Below are 21,915 nucleotides of genomic sequence, written 5' to 3'. Positions count from 1 at the left end.
CTTGAATTGGCGAGAGAATAAACGCAACAACAGCACGCGTTCTGTCACCAGCCCAAGGGCACTATACACACACACACACACTCGCTCACACTTACACATTTATATGTATGTATATAGCATGGAGACTTGCCCAATTACTGACCATGAAAAATGACCGTCGCGTCGCATAAAAAGAATATAAAAAACGAAAAAATTTGTTTGCTTCTCGCTGCAAGTTTCACACATCAATTTGTGGATTCAGTTGGCACAGCTGAATAGCCAATCTTAACTTACAAACACACACATATGCATACATATACATATACATATGACACATATGTATGTATGTTTGTCTGCAATGAAACTCTTGCTACATCAATCAAAAAGCAAAAGCGTTAAGCTCAAACAGTCTGCATGTTGTCACAATTGGTGTGGCTCTATAAAAATACTTGAAATGTAGCATTCTGTGCTTATATGTTGCTAATAATGTAAATCCAAAAAGTTAACAAAACAAAAGCTTATTGCAAATTGCAGTTGCTGCCAAAAGTAAATAATAAAGTTGTAGTAGTAAAAGATTAGTATTGTTGCTCGAGCTGCCTGCTGAGTTAAATGCCCGGCCAAGCCTATGAATTGTATTAAGTCTTTAAGCTGGCCTGGGATCGAAGGGAATGAACTTGTTTGAATAATCCTAAATTGAGCAGCTCTGAAGGAGCTTTTGGGTGGGCCCGCTGAGGGCCACATGCTGCATTGAGCATCCTGTTGTGTTGGCCACGCGCCGCAATACGCAATGCAAATGAATTACGTGACTGGCGGCTTAACTATCGCTATTGCAATAATAGCGCGGCAGCAGCAGAATGTATTTGATTTTGTGCGCTGTAGCTGTCACAACAATGAAATCGATTAATTAATTGGTGAAATTCCCGCAAAGTGCGGGAATGCATGTGGCTTGATTACTTTAACGCAAGATGCGAGCTGGGAGCGAGCCAGATCAGAGTACAGAGGCCAACAACAAAGACAGCGCGAGCGATAGAGACAAATATAAAATCAATTAACATTATTCATTTAAACACAATTAATTTTCATAATTAAGCCAGCTTCAAGCGCTCTCTTTGAAATTCCAGAAACAGCAACAGCAACAACAACAACACCACCAACAACAGCAAATGCAAGCGCATCCCATTACCTTCCATGCACTGCTTTTTTAATGGCCACTGCTGTTGATGCTGCCACGGCACAAAGGCGAAACCAATCTCGGCGGCAGCAGCATAAACAGGTGACACTAGAGACAATAAGCTGCAATAGCCAACACACACACACACAGGCAGACACATACACGTAAACACATGCACATAGCCAAGCAACATTTTGTTAAGGCCACTTTGCGACATTTTAATTTAAATGCTAATCAGTTGCCAATAGAGTAAAAAGACTGCTCCCAGCCACCCGGCAATAGCACTAAAACTATGCTCAGACTAATATACACACACACACACACTCATACACAGCTATTTCAAGCCTGGACTACAGCAGCGCTGCAATTTGTATTTAAAATGTCGGCCATTGTGGATTAGACAAGCGCAACAGCGCCAAAGGCCTACATGCCAGCCAGCCAGCCAAAGCATGACAAGAGGAGGTACAGCTCAGTTGGGGCAACAACAGGCGCACATTATCATTATCATTTGCATTTTGCAACGTGCACAATATGCAACACGATAGCATCAACAAAACGCCAATTTGCTTGTCAAGACCATAAAATACATAAAACTTTGCCCAACTGCCTGCAATGGAAAACACATTTAAAGTCCCGCTGGCGCGCAATTTATTAACAAGCCGTTACGCGCCCAATAATATTACTTACCGATAACAATCGGCTATCGGTGATGAATCGTTGGCGTTAGAAAGCTGATTGCTGTCAAACTCGTCAGTGCTGCCAACTTACCGATATCTACGATGTGTATCTAAAAGCAACACGGCTACGAGAGCACCGCACGTGGAGCAGATATAAGTCAAAATAAAATACACTTTAAAAACAACGTAATTAAAAACACAGCATACGGCCATGCAGGTGGACAATATAAACGTGGACGATTTTCTTCCCAGCAAGAAGGCGCAGAAACGCAGCGCAAATGTTGATACACAGGACGTCGAAATGCTAGTGGATACAGCCACAGGTATTGAAGGTGGACAACGTTCCAGCAACTCACAGGCACCCAAAGCCAAGCGCATTCGCAGCGAGCTGCGCAAGGTGTCGGTGCCGCCGCACAGATACTCCTCACTCAAAGAGCAGTGGATGAAGATCTTTACACCCGTGGTGGAGCACATGAAGCTACAGATACGTTTTAACATGAAGGCACGCCAGGTTGAACTGCGCATTGGACCTGAAACTCCAGATATATCCAATCTGCAGAAGGGCGCCGACTTTGTTAAGGCCTTTCTCTGTGGCTTCGAGGTGGACGACGCATTGGCGTTGTTGCGTCTGGAGGATTTATTCATAGAGACATTCGAAATCAAGGATGTGAAAACACTGCGTGGTGACCATCAATCGCGCGCAATTGGTCGCCTGGCGGGCAAGGGCGGTCGCACAAAGTTCACCATAGAAAATGTCACCAAGACGCGCATTGTACTCGCCGACAGCAAGATACACATACTGGGAAGCTACCAAAATATTCAGCTGGCACGCCGCGCCATATGTAATCTGATTCTTGGTTCACCGCCCAGCAAGGTCTATGGCAATCTGCGTTCTGTTGCCACGCGTATTTCGGAGCGCATGTGATCTTCGGATACTGATGAGGATGAGGATACATATTTATAAGCCTAGGTTTTCATACATAATCTTTTTTTGTTTAATAATAAATAATCAAAACATACATTTATTCACACACAATAATTACACAGAAAAACGGAATGGAGTGACTAACAAGACTGCCTACAGTTTGGTAACGATTAGCAGCAGGAGCATGAATAGGGTCACCGCTGCCAGAACTAGTATAATGCACATCTTGCGATTCTTCCGCTGGTACAGTTCGGCGCGTTGGAGTTGACGCAATCCTTCGGAGACGCGCGTTTGTGTTTGCTCTACATTGTAATCAATGCGATCGAGTACTGTGCCCTGCTCTTGCACCATATGTCCAAGATCCTTAAATATGTCGTTGAGGTCGTATATGGATTTAACTATTTTGGTCACCTCCTCCTCGCGATGCTGCGCCACACGCGAGTTTTCCTCTTCGAAGAGTAGCAGCTGCTGTTGCGTCATACGCTGGGCCACAGGCTTCTTGAAGTGGTCATCGATATCCTGATCGTCGTCTCCGAATAGGTACGCATTCTGAGTCTTGGCGCGTACAGCAGACTCCATTGGCTGCAAAAAATTGTCAAATGTATCTACAAAGTTCGCTGGCTCAGCGCTGCTGCTGTCGCCTAGCTCTACGTTGGTGAAGCTATCGTTGTCAAAGTATTTTTGTGAACGTTCTTCGCGCGAGTTTAGCTGCACCAAATAGGCGTTTTGGCTGCTGCGAAACTTGTAGGTAAGATCCTGTAGCTGTAGCAGCGCACAGTGTACTGCATTGGCGGTTAGACGCTGCTCTATTTTGGTGCCCACGCCCAGGCTGGAGCGCACGCACTGTATATGCCTATGTGTGCTGGCAATAAGCTTGGACACCATCTGGCTAAGAACTTCGATTTCGCATTCTTCGTCTCTTTGGTCGTCGAAGGTGGGGCGCAACAGATGGCGTGCATGTAGTGAGCCCAACTCATCCAGCTTTGGCTTGATTCTGTAAAACAGTGGACAGTGTTAAATGTTTTCGATCGTTAGGTTTTGTTGACTCACTTGGACATGGTATACTGAGCCTCCTCAAATTTATCCAGCCAGATGGGAGGCGTAGCATAGTCATCCTGCAGTTCTAGACCTTCCTCAGCCTCACGCACTGAATGCCTCAGCAAACGCTCGGAGTCGCTGCCGCGCTGCTTACATTCACCAAAATAAGTCAATAATCCCCATATGGACAATTCAGTCGAGGCCTACTTACCCGATCGTCGTAGTGACTACGATTCTTGCTGGCATTATTGCGCATGATGACAAACACCTCTGTTAGGTTGCGCGAAGTCATTTTGCTGCTGCAGTTGACCTTATATGTGTATTTATTATAATAATAAACTAAACTAATAAATATAGCTGTGCATTGTATTTATTTGCTAATGTAGTGTGACCATAGCTCTTTATTATGATTTAAGCACTGACTCGGGATGACAATGTGTTAAGTACATTTGAATTGGGTATTTTTTAGCGCATTTTTCAAATGGTTGTAACTTTTCAATTCCAATTTGTTAATATTAAGGCTTTAGGTATTTATTCAAGATTAATCGCTCGCAAATTTAGCATTATACGTGATCCTAACCAAATTCGACAGTCTACTGATGGGCAACTCAAAGAGCAACGTCAACACAGTTGAGAAAACGAATACAAGGAAAGTATTGGACACCAGAAAAGAAAGCTGAAAAAAAAAACAAGATAATTAGGCTGAAATTATATAAACAGAGCGAAACTTGCCATTATGCTTGTGTCGGAGGGCACAACGCTGCTAAGAGAATAATATGCGTGTAGTATAACCACCGGATTCATCAAGTAAAACGCAAAGATAACACGATTGGACAACTGCATTGGTCGGGATTGCAGCAGCCGCACCATCCATCGTGTCAGCATACCGCTCTCCTGCAGCTTTAAACTGCTAACAATAAGATGTGCCGTAAATGTGGCTATTAGCCCACGCAGCACCACCATGGTGATACTCAAAAAGAACGCACTATGCAGATCCTGCTGCTGATTGTACAGGGCCAACCAAAGCATAAAGATCGCCAGCCCAAACTTTGCCAAGCGATTGGGAAACATAGCCTCAAAGGGTGTGCGCTCACCACGCACATGCGCCAAGGCGTACATACAGCCAATGATGTAGGAGATCATGCGCACTAGTGGACTTACGTAGAACGTGTCACCCGCTGCATACATGACATCAAACTTGGGCGTCACTCCCATGTAGGTCATCATTACCACCGTGTAGATCACGTTAAGGTATAGCAGCAGTTTCGGTATGCGCAGGACAAACTTGGGATGTCTACAAAATATTCAGATAATGAAAATGGGCAACACACACATTTGAAGCTTAAGCCCCAACCTGGTGTAGATATAAAGCAGCAGTGTGGCAACGAAATACATCTGCAAGTCGCAGGCCATTGACCAAGTCCAGTTGCCGCACATCTGCTTGATGGGATAGAAGTTCTGTATGAAGAGCACGTTGCGCATCCAGTGCTCCTCGCACAGTTCGTCCAGGGGCTCCACAATGTGAAAGATTGAAGCCTGGCCCTGATAGGCATAGCTAATGGTCGCCAGCAGTATCACGATCATCTGCAGGGGCATCAAGCGAAAATAACGATGCATCATTTGGTGTTTATAACGACGCATATTGCCTATGAACGTGTCCGTGGCAATTTTATGCTGCAGTTTCTCGTCGCGCAAAAAATTATAAACGGTAAGAAAGCCGCTGATAAATAGAAAAGAATTAGGCTTGACCTTTTTGTTGCAGCTGCAATGTCCACACGCACCTGATGACAAAAAAGACTTCGATCATGCCGGGTATGAAGGTGTAGCGCAAGGAAATGGCGCCCACCTGCTCCGCCAGACTGAGGCCATTGTCGACGGAAAATAACTTGAACCAGCTAACATGCAAAACCAGCAAGGCGAACGCGCTGCACACACGCAGTCCATTTAGGATGCTTACATCCTGGCTATCCCCAGCTGCCGGCAGATTCCACAAACGCTGCCAATTCTGCGCCAAATTAAAGCAGCTCACCACGCGATTGTTCAACGCGGGAAAGCTTGTTGCCAGCAGCGTCAATAGGGCCACAGTCACCAACAACCAAATCAGCAGTCGCAGCGGCTTGTACTCGGCAAAGTCCGGGCGCAGCTCTGGTTGCTTAGTGTACGCCAACTGGGGCTGTATGTTAAAAGGCTTGGCGCCTGCCTCCATGTCGAGCACCTGTTCCAGCATTCGCTCCAGCTGCGGCTGCTCACAGCTGTGTGGCACGCAGAGACCTATGTGCAGCATTGGCGTCTCCTTGAGCGTCAGCGACAGCTGCCAAGGCGAATTGGCGTGCACATAGGCAACGCGATAATCAAAAGCAAAGGGCGCCAGCTGACGCAACAATTCCGGCTGGCGACGTGTAAAGTCTACCAGCACGTGCTTGTTAACCGCTTCACAAGTTGGACGATGACCCAGCGAGAAACCGCCGCCCAGCATAAAGCTCTCATGGAGCTGACCCGAGGCGTCGAGAGCTGCAAGTAAAATGTTGCACTAGCTGCTGCCAGCTTCTGGTTCCACTTACCCTTGAGTGCCCAAGTCTGTTGCTGCTGATAAGCCTCATCCAGCGCCAGCAACTGCTGCTCGCAAACGGAAAGGGAGCTGCCGCTGGTGCTGGCATTGTGAGCCTGCTGCGTTAGCTTGTGGAGCAGAGTATTGTATACATTCGCCTTGCTATGGGCAATGCCTAGCAATATTGTTAACACAAGCAGGAACTTCATTGTGGTGACAACTGTACGCTTTAAGCATCAACTATGTACTACCGCTTCATCCTGACCAGCTTGCTAGAGTAGACTGTGTGCTGAACGAGCGTTGTCGTAAACAACGCGACCCTCCTCGCGACCCTGTAATTTGTAATGGCTCACAGCACATTTTTAACAAAATATACTGACGCATATACTCTGATCTTTGTAATCATTTAATTAGGCACGCGTTTTTATTTAAATCTGTATGCTGCGTGTTGCCAAAATAAAGTTAACGCCGGAAATTAACAGCCACTTAAAATAAAGTAAATAGCTCAAGTTCAAAGTTAAACAACTTACACCCTAAACTAAACAAGTATTTAACTGGCATAAAAACTTAAAGCAAATGTCATATTGTGTAACCAATTTGCATGTAATTTAGCAGCTAATGAGTCAAATCGTTACTTAAAATGTTTTTAATTTAATATAATAATTGATGAATGGCAATAAAATGCAACGGAATTGTAGTTTGAATTTGAATTTAATAAACAGAAGCGCGCAATAATCAGCTGATTCAGCATTGAGCGAGGTGCTTTATATTTTATACGCGTGTGTGTGTGTGAGTCAGCGTCTAACAGCATTGACTGCGTGGGCGGGAGTGAGCGCCGACTTGACGGGTCCAATTCAGCTCCAGCGGGCGGTACAGTAAGCCGCCGCTGCTGAGACTGACATGAGAATCGAGCGGCGAGGCGGCTGGGCGTATTGGGTGTGCAGCCGCTGAAGTATTGGATGCACTTCTGGTAGCTGGAGTAGGTATGCTCGTCCACGTAATAACGCTGACGTGGACCTAACAGCTGCGACTGTAACTACTGGCGGCGTTGCTTGCTTTTCGGGCCATCGTTGCTCTGCCTGCTGTGTCGCTTTGTAGATTTATTTGCAGTTTGAATTTTGAATTTATTAATCAAGAGCGCCCAACAATCAGCTGATTCAGCATCGAGAGCTTGCAGCGGAATTGCAGTGGTCGGGAGTGCAGCAGCCGCATCAGCCAGCGTGTCAGCATACCGCTCTTCTGAAGCTTTAAGCTGCTGGCAATAAGTTGTGCCGCTTAGTATGTGGCCATCAGCCCATGCAGCAACACCATGCTGATGGTAAAAATCAAGGCACTATCGTATTTATATTCTGCTGTGTAAAGCTAGCCAGCCCTACTGTCCCATAAATAATAAGCAAACATCACATAAATTAGCAGCAAACTCGTTACTTAAAATGGTTTAATATAATAATCAATGAGCAGCAATAAAATGCATGGCACTATGTTTATTCATTTGCAGTTTGAATTTGAGTTTGAATTTAATAAGCAAAAGCGCTCAACAAACAGCTGATTCAGCATCGAGTGTGTGTGTGAATCAGCGTGGGCGAGAGCGAGAGCGAAGGTGCTGGGCACATTTCAGCGCTGACAACAACTTACTGTTTATTTCTGTTCGCCTGGTATCTTGCTGAACAGATTTTGTATGGAGGCTGCCAATTGCAATTTCAACTGGTGTGGGCCACCCACAGTGGGTGGGTGGCGCTGTAAATTGATGCGCAGTAGTTGAAATGAATAAATTTATGCAGCGCTGCACTGAGCAATAAATAAAGTAAGATATACAACAAATGTAGAACAAATAAAAATTACAAATTTTTATAATTACTGTACATATGCGGATTGGATTTGTAGCAGCTGCTGCTGCTGTTGTTGGGCAGCTCCAGGCGCTCCGCCCAGTTGCTGATGCCTTGATAGAGCTCGCCGCAATTGCCGCTGCTGGCCACATGCTCGCTGCCGCTTCTGTTCCCACAGTCTGGTGATGGACTCGCTGCCAAAGTGTCAAGATTCGAGCCACTTCATCGTCCCGCTTTTGAGTGTCTTCACCTAACTAACAATGTGCAGCGGTCGCATCCTTGCGATCCGCCAGCAGCGCCATCTGTGGAACAGCTTGAGTTACGTTAGTTAGCCAATGTGCCAATTAGGATTGGGACTCACCCTTCAGCTGATTCAGCATCGAGAGAGGCGCTCGCTCTCTGCACTTTATACGCGTGTGTGTGTGTGTTTGTGTGTGTGAGTCAGCGTCTATCTTGCAGTGCATCAAGCGCATTGGCGAGAGCGAGAGCGAGGGAGCTGGCACATTTTAACAATTGAGCGCGCTGGCAAATTTGAAAAGTTGTAAGCGCTGACAACAGTTTACTGTTCATGTCTGTTCGCCTGTTAACTTGCTGAACAGAATTTGTATGGAGGCTGCCAATTGCAATTTCAGTTGTTGTGGGTCTCTCATAGTGAGCGGCCACAGTGGGTGGTGCTGCAAATTGATGCTGAGCAATAAATTGAGCTGGTTATGGCTTTTGTTGTTTTTTGTATTATTTATTTTGGCACTTAAAATTTGTTTATTTATTTCATTTTTGTATTTTTAATATTGTAATTGTAAGCAAAAAATTATTATATTATTTTAATGCATGTAAATTCATAGATTTTGTTGCTGGTCGTGTGTGTGTGTGTGTGTGTGTTAATTTAATAATTAATAAGTACATATGCAATTACATTAGGAAGTAGTGAGCGTGTGTGTGTCTGTGTGTGTGTGTGTGTGCGGGGACGCATTAATTAATTAATTTTAATTAATTAGTTAGTTTAATTAATTTAATGTTAACTATACAACAAGTGTATGACAAATTAAACTGTTATAATTAGTACACACAATAATAATAATAATAATTATAAAAAAAAAAAACAAAAAAAAACTTTTATAGCAATTAAAAATAGTATAGAATATTGATTGGTTGAAAGTGGTGGCGTGTGTGGCAGGTCATGTGGCATGGCCATGTGGTAAGGAGGGCTTTGCATTTTTATTTGCTGCTTGTCAAATGAAACTAAAGCCGCAGATTAGCAGAGCAAAACGAAAGAGAAAGAGACAGAGAGAGTGTGTGAAAGAGAGTGAGAGCGCAAGTTTCATTTGCGATTGCGAAGCTCGATGATGGTGGCGCCAGAGCCGCGTCGCAAGTGCTGATGCTGCTGCTGCTGCTGCTGTTGGTGGTGGTGGTGGTGATGCTGCAAGTTGCTGGTGGCATGCACCTCGCTGCCGCGCCGCACTATGCTGGCCGTATCCTTGTTGAGCTCGACAGCGGGCGGAGCACGCGAGTCCAGCGAGTACTTGGGCTGGAGCGCATACTTGCCGCCCCCCAGCCGTCCATAGGCGGCATCCTCATCGCCGTGCATGACGCGATAGAGCTCGGGCGCCTGCTGATGGAGGCCACGCAGATAGAGCTGCTTCTTGTCCTCCGCCGCATAGAGCTGCTCGTCCGCCTGGCCGTCCAGCTTGGTCAGATCGCGCTGACTGCGACTGATCAGATTCACAATCGATGGACTCTTCAGTCCGCTCTTCAGCGAGTTGTCCTTGCCGGCGCTGTACAGATGCGGATTGGACTTGTAGGCGCTGGCGTTGCTCATGCCCATGCCCATGCCCATGCCCATGCCATGGCCATTGTCTTTCACTTGGACTGGCGCTTGAGCTTGCGCCTGGGCATTGCTGTAGTTGTTGTAGTTGTAGTTGTTGCGCGTCAGCTTCTCAATGTAGATGGGACTAGGATCGTTGCTGCCGTTCATGCCATGCACGTTGAAGCTCTTGCTGCGGTTCAGCACCTTGGCATAGGTGCGCGCCGGCTTGGCGGGTCCAGCTCCAGCTCCAGTTGCAGCTGCAGCGGGCGATACATAAAGCTGCCGCTGCTGCTGCGACTGCGACTGCGACTGGCAACGGCGGCTTCTCGAGCGGCGCATAGCGACGCGGCGGCTGCTCGTGCAGCTTGCGCGGCAGCGTTTGGGCCGAGCGATAATCCTGCTGGGCATGCAGATTGGGTGTGGAGCCGCTAAAGCGCTGGCTGTGCTTCTGGTAGCGTCCCAGCGTGTGCGTCGACGTTGGTGGCGGCACGCCCATGACCATGCCACGTGTATCATAGTAATCCACCTCCTCCTCCGCCTCAAAGCGTTGGTGCTGTTGCTGTTGTTGCTGCTGCTGCTGTTGCTGGGGACGTGTTGCACGTGTGGCATGCCGCTCGTACATGTTCTCCTTGCCGTAGAGCGTGCTGGAGTAGGGATCCTCGCCCAGGTAATAGCGCTGACGTGGACTTATCAGCTGCGACTGCGACTGTGACTGCGACTGCGCTGCTGGCAGCGCTGTTAGCTGCGCCGCCTTGCGTCGCCGCTGGCCATCGCTATTGGAGCCATCGGAGCCGTCGTTGCTCTGGCTGCTGTGCCGCACCCCGTTGGCGTGTCCATTGCCGTGCCCGTTGCCATTGATGTGGCCATCGATCACATTGTACTGCTGGTAGGTGGTGGGCGTGGCATTTTGGGCGGCGGGCGACTGCTCGCGCGACTTGGAGACGGCGCGCGACTTCATGCGAAACTTGCGCTCGGCGCTGGCGGTGCGAATCTTGCTGACGAGCTTGCGCAGCGAGTTGCCAATCACCTGGCCCATGCGGCTGGGCTTGCTGCTGCTCAGCGTGGACAGGTTCGAGTTGGAGGCGCTGGCGCTGGCGGCGGGCGCAAAGCGCGTGCGCTGCTGCTGCTTCCGGTTGAGGGTCATGCTGCTGGGCTCCACCGCCAGTGGAGCGTGGCCATGCGGCGGCCCATGACGCGGCCGGCTGAGCAGATAGTCCACCTGCGGCGACGAGCTGCGACTGCGGCTGCGACTGCGCGGCGGCGGGGAATAGTCCGGCGGCGGCTCCAGCTCCAGCTCGAGTGTGGCGGCCAGCGGTGGCGGCGGCGCTGGCGGCACCGCTGCTCCTGCCGTCAGCTTCTGCTCGCTGAGCTTCTTTTCAATGGCACGTCGACGCTGCGGCACTGTGGGCCGTCCAGCTACAGCTCCGCCACCCACACTGTACTCATGGGCGTGGTGGTGGTGGCTCTCCAGGCTGCGCTCGTAGCTCTTGCCGCGTGCCTCGGCGCGCTGCATGCTTGTGGCACGTTGCTGTTGCACGACTGACGCTGACGCCGGCGCTGGCAGCGCGTCCAGTTCGTTCAGCGCATCGCGTGAGCCACGCGCATTCCTCGCCAGAAACTGCGCCGACAGGCTCTGGCGCTTCTGCTGCAGAATGTCCTCGCGGCTGACGTAGCTGTCGCCATGCAGCAGCGGCGTCGGCGTTGCCAGCGGCAGCGCACCGCCCACTCCGCCCATCTGCTTGCGCCGTATGGTCTCCTGCAGATCCTCGCGAAAGGCCTGCGAGGAGAAGTGTTGCTGCTGCTGCTGCTGCTGGGGCAGCTCCTGGCGCTCCGCCCAGTTGCTGATCCCTTGATAGAACTTGCCGCCACTGCTGGCCACATGCTTGCGGTCCAGTGTGCTGCGCTCCCGCTCCCGATCCCGCTCCTGCTCACGCAGTCTTTCCCTGTCTCTATCTCTGTCTCTGTCACGCTCGCGCGGCAGCGTCTGCGTATGCAGATGCGTCTGTCCAGCGTTGCCCAAGTTGCCATTGCTCAGCACTGGAGGCTGCTGTTGCTGCTGCTGCTGCTGCTGCTGGAGCTGTAGCTGGCTCTGGGATTTGATGGTCACGTTGAAGTAGCTCTTCTTGGTGGGCTCCACGTCGGCAGCGCCGGCGGCGGCGGCGTCGTTGTTCTCATCGTCGCGCGAATCGTTGGAGGCGGTGGACTCGCTGCCAAAGTGAGATTCGAGCCACTTCATCGTCTCGCCCTTGCGCGTCTCCTCCTCGCGATCAAAGTCCAGCGGTCGCTTGGTCAACGCATCCTTGCGATCCGCCAGCAGCGCCACCTCTGCAAGAGAACGGGAGTCACATTAGTTAGCATTGGGATTGGGGGCCCGTTTGGGATTTGGCACTCACCCTTTTGCTGCTGCTGCTGCTGCGAACGGCGCAGCTTGCGCATGCGATCCGAGAGGCTGTCCCAGTCGCCGGGCCGCTCCAGCGAGCCGTCCTTGTCCATTTGCATTGTCTCCGCTGCGTAGCGCATCTCGCTGGCCACCACCTTGCCGCCCGCTAACAGATCCACATGCTGCTCGTCGCGCTGCTTGAAATACCGCTGGCTGGCCGCTGTCGTCTTCAGCTGCTCCCCGCCCAGCAGCAGCTCATGCCCCTGGCCACGGCCCTTGCTGTCCGCCGGCTCGTCGCCGTCTAGGATGATCTCGTGCTCGGTGGTGCGCTTGCTCTCGGTGACCAACGTGCCGTCCTCCTGCGCCAGGCAACGCTTCTGCGTCTCCTCCGAGTCGATGGTCTTGCGCGACCGACTGGTCTCCGCTATCAGCTGCGGGCCCAGCGCCACCAGCTGCTGCTGACTCTGCGGCGAACAGAGCACCGCCTCCAAATCCTCAGCGCCCTCCCGCACCGCCTTCACGTAAGTCTGGCAATAAACATAAATAATTAATTCAACAAAAATTCGTCAAACACTCAATTCATTAATTGTCATAAAAACAATAAAGAAATTTGTTGCAAATTGTTTTACTTCAAAGTATTGCTCAGCTTTAAAATTTAATAAACTTTATTCAATATTTATTGTTTATAAGCAATTCATAAATAAATAACTTTGACAATTGCCAATCATAGCTTAAGTTTTAAACTTTTCAACGCATTTCAAATTTCACGCTTTGACTTTTTTGTTGAAGTGCAAAAATTTGCATAACAAATGAAAGTTAACTGAACAGCAAAGCGAAAAAATGCGATGTGGCGAAAACATAAACAATAAATTCTAACGGTAAAACAGCAAATGCGTCACACAAAGTGGCAACTGTTGCATCAGCGGCAAAAACAGCAGCAACAAATTGCAACATGCAGTGGCTGCTGAATGGGGTGGGTGGGCTGGTTGGGTTGCTTGGTTGGTTAGTGGTTAGCGCCTTCCAAGCTGAAGACATGCCACACTGCTATTCAGAGCAAGACAAAGCGCCAAACCAAAAACCACAATGCAGCGCCTTTTTACTTTTTGTTGCCACCACACGTTGCATTTGCTATTTGCAACAGTTGTTGGTATGCAATTGTAACGGTAAGCAGCAGCAGCAGCAGCAACTGTACCTCAAGGTCAGTCGCTGTCTTCGCTGCTGAGCTAAGATGACAAGCAAACTGCACGCATCGCTGAAGTTGAAGTTGAAGCTGCGCGGCAGAAGCTTAAGCCAAGTCGCTCAGTCAGACTGACCGCCAGACCAACCAGTTGCTAAATTTCGAGTTGGGAAAAAACGCTGAATGTTGCTGTTTGTTTCAGCTGCTGCTGCTGCTGCTGCTGCTGTCGTCAGCGACGACCTTGCTTAACGGTAAAGCGCGTAGAAAGTGTTTTATTTGTTGTTTTGCTGTTTAGCTTGAACAGCAACTTGAAGTTTCCCCTTGCTCCACACACACATAAAACATTTGATTGCTCATTGAATGTTTGATGAACATGACAAAGAAGAAGAAGAAGTCAAGCAGCTGTGGTATGGCCAAGTTTTTATAGGCATAGGTTAGTTTTTTTTTTCTTTTTTTGCTGCTGGTGGGCAGATTGACAGTCAGTCAGTCAAGTGAGCTGCGTGGCTTGCATTGGAGGCGTCGTCAAGTTGGCGCCAATGAAGATCTTGATTAGCAAATAACAGACCGTTAATTGGCTTACACACACACACAAACATACAGTACAGTAAGCATGCGCTACAAGCAAAAGTCGCTTAAGTTAATGCTAAACTAAATTCATATTTATATTAATATGCAGCTTTTGCTTTTTTGTTACTTATATAGAATATTTACTGTAAGCCTTAAATTGAAGCATTTAATTATTAAATAATTTATTGGTGTATCTGTGTGTGTGTGTGCTCACGACTCTTCACTTTGTTGCTTTGGCAGTGAGCCGAAGGGCAAACGGACATTGTCAAGTGATTCGTCATTGGCCAAATGCCGTTTCAATTTAAACGTGTTTTTCGTCGCTGAGGCTTTTTACTTTGCCAACGCATAAGCCGCAACATTAATGACGAATGTAGCAAAGTCAAACTGTAGCTGCCAGTCCAAGTGGGCAAGCAAATCTCAAGCGAACGATTTGTGTTGCCAAAAACAACAACAACAAAAATTTTATTCAAATGAATATTGCGATTGCTGTTGCTGTTGCTGTTGCTGCATGCCAAGTGGCTTAAATGTCTGCGCGTGTGTGTGTGTGTAGACAAAGAGAAATGTGACTGTAGTGGGACTGCACTGGCGCTGGGCTGAGCTCGAGTTAAATCGCCTCTGAGTTCGAGCTCGAGTTCGAGTTGAGCCAACCAGTTTGCCTTGGCTGCTGCTATGCTGGCCAAGCTGCCCCAACGCCAACACACACACACACACACACACACACACACGCACACATAAGCTGAGACTAGAGACTAGAGCTAAATTTATTGAGCTGTGCCCAGCATAACTAACGCCCCGTTGTGTTGCGGCGCCTCAACTACATTTGGGTTTGGATTTGGATTTGGGTTTGGGTTTGGAATTGCGTGAAGTTGGCGCTGGCTGCTGCCTGCTGATCGGTATGCGCTGATTACAGTGCGCCCAGCTTGCCCCCAAAACAAGTTTGAGCCAACACACACACACATACATACATATATATATGCGCAGCTGGCTGCTTAAGACCAGAAGTAAGAGCCAAAGCAATAAACACAATTTTCAACAACAACAACAACAACAGCAACAACATTTAAATTCAAATTCTCAAATGCCCAACTTATGTGTGTGTGTGTGTGTGTGTTTGTGTGCTTGTGTGTGTGGTTAGGTTCATGGACCTGCTGCCAGACACGCCTAGCAGGAGCACTTTGGCTATTGATTAAGCTGCAAACGCTCAGAACAGGTCTGCAGCACTTTTCTCTATCTGCTTAAGCCCACCACAACTTGCTCTCTTCCTCTTCCTCTCTCTCTCCCTCCCTCTTAGTCTCTCTCTCTGTCTGTGGCATCATCTGTTATTGTGTGTGGTACACAACCTTTTGCTAGCTGCGCGTAATTGCCAACTACCGGTTTAAAGAGCCAGCGCACTTAACTTAACCCAATCCCCACCCCTCACACCTCACCCCTCACCACTGCTTCACCATCTACACTCAGCCCCTTTTAAAGTTTGTATAATATTTTTGGTTCTTGCGGCTGCCACATACAATTTATTACTAGCACTTCACTGTAAGTTCGTTGCCTAAGTCTTTTGTTTTTAAGTTCGTTGTCTAAGTTTAATTTAATGCTCGCACCTGGTTAATGCAGCCAATTCGCAACGTTGGCCAATTTGCGTTTGAGTTTTCACTTTTCTTTATTTTTGTTGTTAACTCAAAACTTAAACTATAATTTAAACAAACTAAAATCACAAACACACACACACACATACACAAGTATAGTAAACAAACAACAAAACTATTAGCGAACAACAAGACACAGCCGTAAAGCGTAAGATGCGAGTTGGAGTTGAAGAGAGCGCGAGAGAGAGACAAAGAGAGCGCGCACGCGAGACCGTTTTGTTTATTTATTATTTTATTAATATTATTTAAACTAAACGCGCTGCCTGCTGACTTATTAATGCATTAATTATAAAGAAATAAATAATAATTATATTAGTTTAGTTTCAGTTCAGTTCAGGCAAAGGCAATAACGCGTTGCGAGTTTCTTTTTAAAGCGAGTAACGAGTTGTCTGCTCGACGCTCGCTCAGCGGCGACTGAATCGACTGAACCAGCGGCCACAGCTTAGGATGCAGCGCAGCTTGGGCACTGGTTGCGGCAGCAACAAAAGCAACAGCAACAACAATAATAACTTTCAAATGAGCTTTAAAGCAGCAGCAGCAGCAACAAAACTCGTTAACTGTTGGCTGGCTGCCTCTTGGCTCTTAACTTGTTGCCTGCTGGCCAGTTGCCAGTTATTGTTGTTGTTGTTGCTGTTGCTGTTGCTTTTGTTGTTGTTATCACATTTTTCACGCCGAATTGATTTTCAGTTATTTTGTGTCTCAAGTTTCAACAACAGAATGTGCTACTCACCTCGTCGGTTATGTCACCCATGTGCTTCACATCCTGCGTCTCGTGGTAGTCCTTGATCTCCTCATGCGATATCACGCGCTTGTCATCCACTTGCCGCACCAGCCCATCGCTCGGCCGCGCCACCATGCGCTTCACCAGCTTCCCACCAGCTCCCGCTCCCGCTCCCATTCCCGTGCCCGTTCCCATGCCAGCCACAACGCCAAAGTTCTGCTGCAGCTGCGCCAGCTGCTTCTCGTCCACGACTCCCTCCTCCAGTGCGGCCACATCGATCAGCTGCGCATTGCCATCCAGATCATCCGGCAGTCCCAAGTCGCGTTTCTATTCAAAATATAAATACAAATAGATTTCAATAGATTTTATTTTATAGTTGAATGGACTTGTATTAAATAAATATTTATATAGTTATTAATATATTAATAATTACTTTATATTATTTTTATTCAATTAGTTGCATCGCACTCACCTCTGTTGTCTCCGTCTCCTGCTTGTCCGTATCCTCGGTGGTATTGGTGGACACTATGGGACCCGAATCCTCTATGACCTTCCCCGCCTGCAGCTTCACTTGACGCTGCACACGCGTCTCGATTTGTCTTGTTGTCGTTAGCTCTGTTTTGCGCTTCGTTATCCATTCCTCTGCACACGAACACACACAAAGCAAAACAAAACGGTAAATCAAATAAAAGTTTAGCGTCAGCCTTGCAGTTAGGCAATGAAAAAAAAAAAAACAGCTGTAGTTCGAACTCGCAGCCGAACTTGGCGCATGCTGTTAAATTTATTCAGCACGCCAACTGTTGCGCTGCAAAGACAACAGATGGCGCTGTTCAATTCAACAAGAGCGCTGCGAATTCAAACGAAACTTTGAAACTTTGCTGCTTTGCTTGTTGTTTCGCTTTGCCACAAACTGAGCAGCAGCAATCAAATAAATATAAATTAATTTATATAAAAAAGCAGCTACGCTCAAAAGCAAACTGCAAATTGTAAGCTAACAAAGCTTTTAAGCTGCTGCCAAGCCGCAGTCGCTCTCTCGCTCTCGCTCTCTCGCTCTCGCTCTCTTACTGTCTTTGCTTATTGGCTGTAGCGCAGGTTTTCAAGGTCGTCGATGAAGCCAAATTCGTTTTTATCGCGTGCAATTCCAATTGACATTTTAATCTACAGCAAAAGTCCAACAGAGCATAACACATTAGCTCAATTTAAAACGTATTAGCTGCTACTATTACAAGTTTTGCATTTAATAAACATTTGCATGCGCTATTGTTTTTAACATTTAAAAAGCCAATTGATAAGTGTTGCAAAATCAATCGATAGTCGTTTGCTAGCTGCACAAAGTTCTTGATTTTGAAATGTTGCTGCCTGAACTTGTCGCACTAGTTCAAATTAATGCAATATATTAAAAGTTAAACATAAGCAGGCATACTAAACTTAGTTATAACTTGAGTGCGCTCTAAACTTTAAGTTATTTAAGCTATAAATATGGGACAAGATGCTTTTCAACTTTTATGTTTATCATTAAACAAAGCCAACGAATCAGCTGTTCAAATGCTGACCGACTTTTATGACATAATTAATATTGAGAGAGCAAACAACAAATTGCAGTTGCAATCGATTTAGCAGCAGCAGCAGCAGCAGCATGTTGCATGTTCTGATTGCCACATAAAAAGCATTTGCATGCATTTTGTAGTTTGCATATGCAACAGCAACAACAACAACAGCAGCAGCAGCAGCAGCAGCAAGAAGAAGAAATAAACGTACTAAAGAAATAACGAAGCGCTTCAGCGATTCGCTGAGTGGCTGCCACATTTGGTTTGCTTAGAGTGTGGAGCTCAAGTTGTTGTTGTTGTTGTTGTTGTTGTTGTTGTTGCCGTCGCCCAATTACGTAACCAAGTCCAACTTGGTCTACTCGTCCGTCTGCCTGTCCGGTCTGTCTGGCTAACTGTACTATGTGTATGTATGTGTGTGGCAACCTGTGACGCCAAAATCACAACAACAACAACAACCGACAAAACAAAAAACAACGCTCAGCTTGATGCTCGGACATCCGACAGCAGCAGCAGCCGCAGCAGCAGCAGCAGCAGCAGCAACTGTTGCAGATTTTTGCTGAATGAAACTGCAGTGTGTCTTGTCTATTTCTTTTTTTTTTGCTTTCTTGAGACTGCATTGAAATCGCTGGACCATTAAAGGTCGCTTATATAATTTATCTGCAGCTTAAGAAAACGAAACGAGATCGTTGCTGTTGCTGCTGTTGATGTTGCACTGACTTGTTGCAATGGCAAATGCTGCGGTCAGTTGATTTGATCGAACTATTTAAGCGCTGACTGCCGTATGTGCTTAGCTTTATCATAAGTAGCTGCTATATATACAATATATATATATATATTTAGCTAGATATCCGCATTGCATTGGCAACTGGCAGTCAGCCAAGCAAACCAGCAGCAGCAGCAGCAGCGGCAGTTGCAGTTGCAGTAGCAACAATAGCAACAATTAAATAAACAAACGGCACGAGACGCATGCTGTGTAGCCAAAGAGGGAAGCTGAGGGCTGCGGGGTGGTGGGTGCGGTGTAGACTTTTGACTTTGTTGGTTTTTGTTTCTTGCATTCTCAATTTGTTGCTGTTGCTGTTGTTGGTTTTTCTTTTGTTTTTTTTTCAATCGATATTGCGCAGCCTGACGACATGTAATCGTTATTTATGCCATACGCTGCCACGCCCCCCCCCCACTCCAACCACTCACTCGCTATGCTGTGAGCTCTAAGCGCTGAGTGTGGCATCGTCGTCGTGCATAGGTTTCATTATATTGTTGCTGTGGCTGTTGCTGTTGTTGCTGCCTCGTTTGCTTTAATTGTGGTATCAATTATGGCTACGCTAAGTGGCTAAAAGCGCCCTCTAGCGACCATTTTAGGCCGCCGTCGACCTCTTTTTGCAGTCGCGCTCAGCACTTGTTGTGGCCACGCCCTAATCGATGTGAACTTTATGACTTCGTGGGCCGCGCCCTTTTCATTACAATGAAATATGAGATCGTTCCAAATGTGTGTGTGTGTAAACTTTTGAATGCAATTTATGTAAATTGGTAGTAGCTGCCGCTTGTGCAATGCGCTAAGCAAAGATTGCTAAACTCAACTTAGTGCAGAGTTGTTAAAAACTTAGCTATGCGACAAACAAAGCCAAACACTCAACTGAAGCTGAGCCTACACTTCAGTTCAATTGGCTTAACTGGGTCCAGCTGCTCGTTTATATGCTGCTAATTAAAGATTACAACACGCTGGCGCTGGCGCTCTCAATTATTAAATTTCTTGTACTTGTATGCAAAGCAGCAACATAATGCCAGCAACTAAATTGTGCAGCATTTTGTTGCTGCTGCTGCTGCTGCTGCTGTTGCTGGCGTTGATTTTTAATGATTTGATAACGTGGGAAACTCGCTTGAAACATTTTCTTTTTGCACATTACCATATTGCCATTGTTATTGCTGTAGCTGCTTGTTATTTCTAATTTTTTACACTTTTCACAATGTTACAAGTTATCCGCCGCTTGTTGTTGTTGTTGTTGTTGTTGTTGTTGGTTGGCTGCCGCTTTTCTTCGTGCCGTAGCCAGAGGCGCCTTTGTGCTAAGTTAATCACATAATTAAATCAAACTTTCTATGATTTCCGCAAGTCGACGGCGCTTGTTAAAGTCCTAGCGAAAGGGCTGCCAGTCGTACGCTACGTCGTATACGTAATGTACGTGAATCATGCGCACACTCAACGAACTGGCAGCAATCAACGGAGTGGCCTTGCATGCCAATGCACGTTCTGATGCAATCAACAATCATCAACCAGCACAACAACAAATGACAACAGCCATATGCATATGCATATGCATAGATCTCTCGATCTGTCTATAAACTAAAAGCATTCAATGATTTCACGCTTAAGAGAACAAAGCAAGTGAGCTCCAACTTTACTATATGCTAACTAAGTTAGTTTGGGCACTCACCTTCTTTGGTTATAGCTTCTGTATCGCAATCGTTTGCCGTCGCCTCGTTGCTGTCCTCGTCGTCTTTGGGCTCGAATTCGACCTGTGAAGTATCAACGTCGTAGAAATTAACGCGGGTCACGTGACGCACATAGTCGCTGCTGTTGCTGCTGCTGCTAATGTTGTTGTTACTGTTAATATTGTTGTTGTTAGTGTGTTGCTGTGGCGTTGCGTAGATGCGATAGATATTAGGCGCAAGGGCGTGGCTGTAGGCGTGGGCGTGGGCGTGGGCGTAACTGCGCGGCGGCTTGGGCACTGCATTGGCTGAGTTGGGGGCGTGCCAGTTGCTGGCGGACAGTGGTGATTGCTGGTAGCTATGACTATGACTAGGCCGTTGTGGCGTTGGGGCAGTGTGGCGATAGTTTGTGGCGGGTATGGCCGTGTCACCAGTGGAGGCCGAAGAGGAGTTTGAATTGCTGCTGCCAGTGGGTGAGTTGGCAGCGCAGCAAGGCGTAGCTGCAACATGTTGCTGCTGTGTTTGTAGCTGTTGCTGTTGCTGTTGTGCTAGTGCGTGGCGGCTGCTTTGGCTGCGGCTGCATGTGCATGGCGACAGTAGAAGGATCACCACCATTCGATCATTTGGCGGCGTTCAGTGTGGGGCGGGCCGCTGGGCGTTGACTACATCGATGCCACTGGCTGTTGCTGCTGCTGCTGCTGTTGCTGTTGCTGCTACTCCCACAAGTTGTCGCTAATTAATGTTGTTGCACTTTCGCTGCAAGCGATTTGAATTTCATTGGGCGCACAAAACATTTCCACACGCGACACGCGATGAACCGCCAGCAGCCCCCAAAGCCAATTGGGCGTGCTGCTCCCCTCCCACTTTACACTTCTCACTCTCACGTTGCTGCTGCTGCTGCTGCTGCTGACAGTGAAATTTTTCACGCAATTTTCATACAAAAGAAGTACAAAATACTTCCAAGTTTTAACTTTTAATTATTGTTGTTGTTGTTGTTGTTGTCGTTGTTGCTGTGAATTTGTTGCTGCTCATTGTTGTTGTAGCAAAGACTTGAAATAAAAGTTGTAGGCGTCAAGCTTGGCTTAGAATAATACAGTAACTATCTCTCTCTTCCCCCGCCCCCTCTCTCACTCTCTCTCTCTCTCTCTCGCACACTCTTGCGCTGCTCTTTTTGTTAATTGCCGCCTCTTAGCACGCTTAGCTGAGCGATAGCCATAAACAATAAGAAAAGAGCGCAGCGCAGCATAAAACAAAAGTAAATAAAGAAAATTGTTTTCAAATTCACGGGAATTTCGCTGAGCTCAAGCCAAAGCCGCTGCTGTCCACTGACCACTTGTGGCGTCTTGGATTACACAACTCGTGACCCAAAATGCACTGCCAAATGATGTCGACATCGCCAAAAGGGCAACGTGCATGGGTTCAAGGCACACACAATGCTCCACTCAGCTCAGCTCAGCTCCGCTCAATGCGCAAATGGAAAACTGCAAAGCGCCC

General features: G+C 47.3%; 4 protein-coding genes across 4 annotated transcripts; 1 reads left to right on the top strand and 3 right to left on the bottom strand.

Annotated features, from left to right (window-relative positions):
- Positions 1-1,936: 1,936 nt before the first annotated feature.
- Positions 1,937-2,850, top strand: LOC108606987 (RNA-binding protein pno1). The gene has a single exon (XM_017997560.2). It carries the CDS (start codon positions 2,039-2,041, stop codon positions 2,750-2,752), a length of 714 nt encoding a protein of 237 aa, XP_017853049.1. The 5' UTR covers positions 1,937-2,038; the 3' UTR covers positions 2,753-2,850.
- LOC108606986 (syntaxin-16) lies at positions 2,809-4,150 on the bottom strand. Its single transcript, XM_017997559.2, has 3 exons — positions 4,002-4,150; positions 3,803-3,936; positions 2,809-3,746 (listed from the first exon to the last, which is right to left on the bottom strand). Exons 1-3 carry the CDS (start codon positions 4,080-4,082, stop codon positions 2,906-2,908), a joined length of 1,056 nt encoding a protein of 351 aa, XP_017853048.1. The 5' UTR covers positions 4,083-4,150; the 3' UTR covers positions 2,809-2,905.
- Positions 4,151-6,697, bottom strand: LOC108606984 (O-acyltransferase like protein). The gene is made up of 5 exons (XM_017997558.2): positions 6,352-6,697; positions 5,572-6,301; positions 5,145-5,510; positions 4,523-5,084; positions 4,151-4,466 (listed from the first exon to the last, which is right to left on the bottom strand). The coding sequence occupies exons 1-5, from the start codon at positions 6,545-6,547 to the stop codon at positions 4,332-4,334; spliced, it is 1,989 nt and encodes a 662-aa protein (XP_017853047.1). The 5' UTR covers positions 6,548-6,697; the 3' UTR covers positions 4,151-4,331.
- A 2,577-nt stretch (positions 6,698-9,274) lies between these two features.
- LOC108606492 lies at positions 9,275-21,578 on the bottom strand. The gene is given in 6 exon segments (XM_017996635.2): positions 9,275-10,278; positions 10,280-12,293; positions 12,362-12,875; positions 16,463-16,780; positions 16,926-17,095; positions 20,427-21,578. Coding segments are annotated over 6 exon segments (4,422 nt in total). The 5' UTR covers positions 21,037-21,578; the 3' UTR covers positions 9,275-9,482.
- Positions 21,579-21,915: the final 337 nt, after the last annotated feature.

Source organism: Drosophila busckii, chromosome X (assembly GCF_011750605.1).
Source record: "Drosophila busckii strain San Diego stock center, stock number 13000-0081.31 chromosome X, ASM1175060v1, whole genome shotgun sequence".
Lineage (NCBI taxonomy): Eukaryota > Metazoa > Arthropoda > Insecta > Diptera > Drosophilidae > Drosophila > Drosophila busckii.
Note: the sequence above shows the minus strand (reverse complement) of the source record. Positions and strands in the feature narration are given on the sequence as shown.

Excerpts from the sequence above, each read along its gene's own strand:
- LOC108606987 (XM_017997560.2), top strand. The coding sequence starts at position 2,039 with ATGCAGGTGGACAATATAAACGTGGACGATTTTCTTCCCAGCAAGAAG.
- LOC108606986 (XM_017997559.2), bottom strand. The coding sequence starts at position 4,082 with ATGACTTCGCGCAACCTAACAGAGGTGTTTGTCATCATGCGCAATAAT. Across the intron at positions 3,937-4,001 it reads GTAGTCACTACGACGATCGG|CGCGGCAGCGACTCCGAGCG; the intron begins GTAAGTAGGCCT and ends GAATGTAAGCAG. Across the intron at positions 3,747-3,802 it reads GCTCAGTATACCATGTCCAA|AATCAAGCCAAAGCTGGATG; the intron begins GTGAGTCAACAA and ends ACTGTTTTACAG.
- LOC108606984 (XM_017997558.2), bottom strand. The coding sequence starts at position 6,547 with ATGAAGTTCCTGCTTGTGTTAACAATATTGCTAGGCATTGCCCATAGC. Across the intron at positions 6,302-6,351 it reads ACAGACTTGGGCACTCAAGG|CTCTCGACGCCTCGGGTCAG; the intron begins GTAAGTGGAACC and ends TTTTACTTGCAG. Across the intron at positions 5,511-5,571 it reads GAAGTCTTTTTTGTCATCAG|CGGCTTTCTTACCGTTTATA; the intron begins GTGCGTGTGGAC and ends TCTATTTATCAG.